Here is a 6,000-nt window from a genome sequence, read left to right on the forward strand (position 1 = left end):
GGGCTCCGAGATTGTAGGTTCGATACGTATAATCAATTCTACTTTTTCTCTCTCTCTTTCTCTCTTTTCTTTTACAGGTAACCTGTTGCATAGCATTAGAGGGGTGAACGGGATGGGAAGGGAGTAGAGGGGGGGCTCAGGTGGCGACGACGGCTGAACCTGTTCCCAGAGAGACAAGTATCAAAAACTCTTAGGAGAAACAGCAGCTGAAGCGACCGGTAGTAGCTCGAGCCTCAGCAGCCGCCCGTCGAGTTCATTGATCCAAACTCAGCCAGCGTCCTTGTCGATTTCTTTCGTTTTATTTTTTTAAAAAGGTCAAATAGCTCTTAACACGGGGGAAGGGGGGCGAGAGGGTAAGTTGTTTCGTTTCTCTAAATGCCCAAAAACCCGCTGCTTCTTTATTTTTCAAACAAAATAGAATCCCATTTCTGGGACTGTGTGTGTGTGGGTTCTGTGGGGTTCTGTAACGCCGTCTTGGCATAGGACCAGTTTGGTCGAAAGTAAAAGTGGCCCCCGTCCAAATAATGGCAAAGAAAATAAAAGTTAAATCGGCAAATGAATTGTTTTAGGTTTGAATTTTATCGTCTCTCATGGGCAGAGGCCATTCAATTAAACCAATATTTTGAAAGCCGTGAAATATTCCTTTTCCTTTCGCTTATTTAAAACAAAACGAAACCAAAAAAAACGAGAATAAATTGGAACCTGATGATTCTCAAACACGATTCGTAGACGCCCATGGCACACCCCAACTCGACAGTCGTTCGCATGAATATATGAAAAATAATACACAATAGTGAATGTTTTCACGAAAATCTTGACTTAGTGATTAGAGATTCCTCTCTCTAATTGGCGTCGCTCAAGCAGCTCGCTCGCACCAGCTAGCTGGCACTTTACCGCTCTTTTCCATTTTGTTTGCATCTGATAATTTCCTTTCTTTTGAATTTCGTTTTTTCCCCCCCTTCAATTTTAATTACATTCCTCCGGCGGAGGCGTTCAGCGCGTGGAGGGAGGTCATCGCCGAAGAATCTCTCGGTAAAATGAGTGGGGTGGTCGCGGGGTCGTCACTCTTTTCGTCCCTCTCTGTGTAATACTTATTTACGTACCGCCTTACGAGCCCCGTACCGAGACAAATAAATTTATTGTTATTTCGTAAAATAATAAATAAAATAAAATAAATTCATTGCAAACGCGGCAGGTCCCATTGAACGGCTCTTTATGCTGGAACAATAAAATTCAGAAAAAAAACGAAATAAAATAAAAATTACCTCCCTACTGTGTGTACGCTTTTGATATATGCTGTATCGGTGCGGTTGGCAGCTTCACGACCGAGGGGGGAGGGGGGCGAAAAAACAATGTTTAAAAAAAATAATGTACTATAACGGAGTCCGTAATGGATAGGAGGAGGAGCGGTAAAGGAATATTAAAGCCAAATAGGAAAAGCATCATGTTTCTTTCTCGATTGAAATTTGATGTACAACCAAACGCCATCATTTTTCTCATTCTTACCCTCACAACATCCCTTGGCATCCTTATTCATCCGTTCGTTATAAATCGTGAAAATCGGTTTCCCACCTTGCGAGTATTTGTCCAGGCGCACAGAGTGAGAGAACGGAGAACCGGGAGAGACGCGCTCGAAAGAGAGAGAGAGAGAGTGAATGCTGTGCGCGCTGGGATCTATCGCTTAGCTGTTGGTGTCTTCCGTAGCGGGACACTAAATCTTGGCAGAGAGGAAGAACATCAGAAAATCCCTTAAGCCCATAGGAATTTACGAGCCGCTTCCATGCCATCAACTAGTCATTCTTCCCTTAAGGCTCTTCAGCTACATACATAACGTATACACCGTTGCGATTAATATCACCAGTGTGTGTGTGTATACACAGCACAAGAGTCTACAAAAGGCACGGTGGAACACCAGGAAGAAAAGCCAAAGAAAAAAAGAAAAAAAAAAGAAAAGAGTCGATGTATGAGAGAGAGTGAGAGTTATACAGGGAAAACAAGAATAAGATACGGAAAAAGAAAAAAACCTGAAATCGTATTCTCGTTGTATTTATTATTTTGGTATGAAAAGCGAAAAGGAAAAGTAATGGGAGTGACGAAATAAATCACAAATGCAGCCGTGTGGATTAGAGACCCGTTCGAACGGAATGGAAACATTTTATGGATCGCTCGGTGCGCCCCGAGATATCGTGTGTACTTTCTCTCTCTCTCGCTCTTTCATTTCACCTGTTTCCCTCCGTTTCCAGCATTATGATAAGTACACCCCTACAAGTACTCTTTAGATAACTTAATGTTTTCTTCTGTTCTGCGTTATCACTTGGAATTTTTCGTCGTTTTGATTTATCGCTCCGCAGGGGAGCCGAGCGGGACCTCGTTCAAAGACGCCATTTCAAGTTCTGCAAATTATTCTTTTATTTTATTAATGTTTTGTTTTTTATTTTTCCATTGGTGCACAGTCCAGACGAAAGCGAAAGCCGCGTGCGATCTATCCACGAGGCAGCGAAATAAGAAGACAAGGGTGTGGCCGGTTTGTGTTCCGGGTATTTGATTTTAATTTCCCGAACTACAAATCTACGTATGTATGTATTCTCTCGATTGTTAGTTATCAGATGGAAATGAAGGTCGTGAGCAAAAGCCGATCGCTATTCCACCACAGCAACAGCAGCATGCCATTAAAATCGTGTGGACGAGAGAAACAAGACAAGAAATAAACAAAAGAGGTAAAATTCATTCGAATGTCAACGCAGCTCCTTTTTGTCTCGCTCGACCCACCAAGGACGCCTTCTGCCCTTCTCGATACTCGACACGAAGACCACAAACAGCCAAATCAGAGAATGCGGCGGATTTCCCGGCATGATTAGAGAATCCATCCCCAAATTATTTGATGCCATTTCTGTTCAAAGGCGGCCGGATTGCAAAGAAAGTACTATCGAACTATATAGCTATCGAGCAAGGACTAGATTTGTTTTTGTTTTTTCCCTTCAAAAAATGTCCTCTTGCTTGCATACCACGCGCGTCCGCATTGCGTTTCCAGCGCGGGGCAATCCTTCACGCCAGCACAAGTCGACCGGAAAACCCGAAATCTTATTAAGTGCTGCTAGCAGTAAAAAGATAAAAGTTCAAAAAGGCGCAATTCAGCCGCAAACGCAATGACAATGACAAGGGCGCGGTAGGGAAAGACACACACAAAAAATAAAAAAAAACCTTCATCTTCTTCTGGATATTTTTATTTTTTACAAGACCGCACTACATGGATCATCCATCACGGTATTTTTTCCCCCATTTTAATGGCTCTCAAAGGAAAGAATGACAATAAGTTTAAGTAATAGGAGGTAAAATAAAAAGTGCCCTTTAATGTTGACCACTTAACATTGGAATCGGATCCGGTATGTGTGCAGTCAAAGTCGGTGAGCATACAGGACTCGTACAAGAATGTGCGTCTAGAACCAATTGGGGACGCAACACTTCAGGGTTGGGAAGTGGGCACTCAAAACCGCGTGAACGACGCTAAAAAAGAAAGTAGGCCACAATTTGTGCACCGACTTTTTGTCGATTTTTGCTCGCGAAGGGCGCGAATGTTTTTTCTTCTTTTGCCTCTTTTTTAACTTCTTCTTTTTTTGTTTTCCCTCCACATGTCCGACGTGGAATAAATACCACCTCTGGCTTTTTTTTTTTTTTTTGTCTTATCTCTTTCAATTTAGAATCGTTCGGCCGAAGAGAGTTAACGATCCCTATAAATAAGGGCCGGCGACGGGGTCAATGCGATTCCGATAAAGATTTTATCTGGCCCCTGTCAATGCGAGAAGGAAAGCAACAAGAAAAGTGGCACAAGACGAATTGAAAATGCCGATCAATCGGTTCTCTATAAAAAAAAAACACGGTGGTGGAATATAAAACAAAAAGAAACAAGTTGAAGTGGTGGGATGGGATGCAACCGATTGAAATCGCCAAACTCTGGTTCATCTGAATTTCATGAGCCAATTTATGGCGACGTGCACGGTAGCCGGTGAATGGACGTTTTCCACCTGACAGGTAAACACCAAAAGGGGGAGGAAAAGCGTGGCTTTCGCAATCGACACCAAGACGGGATAATATTTTTCACAAGAAATGCGGGTTTTGGACTCTCCGGAAAAAAAAACCTTATCGAATCCACGACCCATGTATGAAAGTTAAAAAATATAAATAAAATGGGCGTCGCCCCTTGTATGCATATTTTTTATGGAACAAGTTCTCTTTGAGGACAGCAATCGTCCTCCAACTCGTCTCATCAACTTGCCAAGGTTTTCCTGTATTCACTATCTATTTGCATCTGCAAAAAAAGGAACCACCTGGATCTCGCAGCCCTCCCAAGAAAAAGTGTTGCCAATTACGAGACAATTTTCAATTTCTAAACCATTATTCAAAAGTTTCGCCCGGTAATTCTCGCTATAAAAGAGGGAGTAATATTTAGTTAAAAAACTTTCGACCACGAAAAATCTAATTCAGGAATAGTTAGTAGATAATAATGCGTTATTCCAAATGTCAGTAACAGCAGGAGTCTTCCGCGAATGAATGCAGTGAAGTGACAATCAACTTGCGAGGAAGACCCCTCACTGAGAGGCTAAACACACAACACTCCTTTTTCTTTTTTTTTAATATCGTTGCTTCGTTCGTTCATGAACGGTAGAAAAAGTGAAAGGTGTCCGGCAAATGTCTGCGTAACAACAACAAACGATTCACGCTATTGTCAAGAAGACGTAGTCATCTAGCGTCAACAATGAAAAGCTCTCACTTTTGAAATACATCCACAAACAGAAAATACGGCTTTGCCGGCACAGAAGAACTCGACAAAATGATGGCCACTTGAGATAGTCAAGAAATAATTTTCGGGTGCTTAAAAAAAAATGTTTGCGCAAACTTTTTTTCAGGATATTTTGCAAGATGGGTAGCGCGGCGGACTGGGTCACGGACAGTCCGCTCTTTCCTCCACTTGGCCTATTGCCTATCGCCGTCGTCACCGCACCCCCCACGCGCGTGCGGCTGCATTACAGTGAAATTTGCTAATTCAATGAAGGAGAAGAGCCGAGAAGAAAGAGGTAGCATTCATTGTTCGCCGCTGATGCCAAGTCCTGATCTTGTAGGGTAAAAGCCAGTAGATGGAAAGAAAGAGAAAAACAGATAGGCAGAGAGAGAGAGTTACTCATCTCATCCCACATTGCAGGTCGATTTACCTGCGATACACGCCATTCAAAAACACGTCCCACGAACCACAACATCAAGAAGGAGGAAATACTTGTTTCCAACTCTTCTTCTATAGCCTTTCCCCTATTTCATCAACAAGCTGTCAGTCAAAAACACAAAAGAAATTGTAGTCCCAACCAATACGCTTTCAAATGGGCTGGATCATTCCAAGCGACCCAAATGCTTTATGACGGTTCAACCTCAGGAGAATCCATTTCATATAACATTCCCCGGATTCACCAATCCAAAAGCAACATGTCAATCAACGCCGTCAACTTTGATGGTTCAATAACGAGCCGAAGTTCTCTTCAACATTCGGATGGTTATAATACCCACCAAAAAAACAAAAAAATGCAAGGAATTTAATGAAATCGGGACTCACTTCCAGTCGCGTTCGTAGCCTTTGATGAGAGGCTCCAAGTACTTGCAGTCTAGGGGCAATTCAGGTTGTTTGAAGTAGGGTTCCATTCGGCTGCCGGCAGCCTGGCCTCCTCCAAAGTTGTTGTCGCATGAATAATCACCTGTATTCATCTTTCCATTCGGTGTCTCCGGGACGGGCCGCGTTGAAATCATCTTCATGTGTCTGAGCATTTTGTTGCTGATATTGCTTTTCGTTTCGATTGTTGAAAGAGTCACGCAACACAACAATCCTCTGAAATCGGATAGAAAAATAAAAAAAAAAACTAGAGATTGTTCCGTGTGCTTTGTTTGGGATGTGACATTGAATCAGTTAGACTTGGTGCGGATCTCGATGCACGACAGAAGGGGCTGATATTTGAACAC

General features: G+C 42.6%; 1 protein-coding gene across 6 annotated transcripts in view; it reads right to left on the reverse strand.

Annotated features, from left to right (window-relative positions):
* The window catches only part of LOC124191965, a 63,554-nt gene extending 57,554 nt beyond the window's left edge, over window positions 1–6,000 (reverse strand). For 5 of the 6 annotated variants that reach the window (XM_046585031.1, XM_046585038.1, XM_046585033.1 and 2 more), the window contains exon 1: window positions 5,600–5,811. In XM_046585031.1, the coding sequence (XP_046440987.1) occupies window positions 5,600–5,808 (209 nt within the window). In that variant the 5' untranslated portion in view covers window positions 5,809–5,811. Of the gene's footprint in view, window positions 1–5,599 lie in introns of all 6 variants that reach the window. The other variant, XM_046585036.1, reaches the window with a different exon arrangement.

Source organism: Daphnia pulex, chromosome 4 (genome assembly GCF_021134715.1).
Source record: "Daphnia pulex isolate KAP4 chromosome 4, ASM2113471v1".
Taxonomy (NCBI): domain Eukaryota; kingdom Metazoa; phylum Arthropoda; class Branchiopoda; order Diplostraca; family Daphniidae; genus Daphnia; species Daphnia pulex.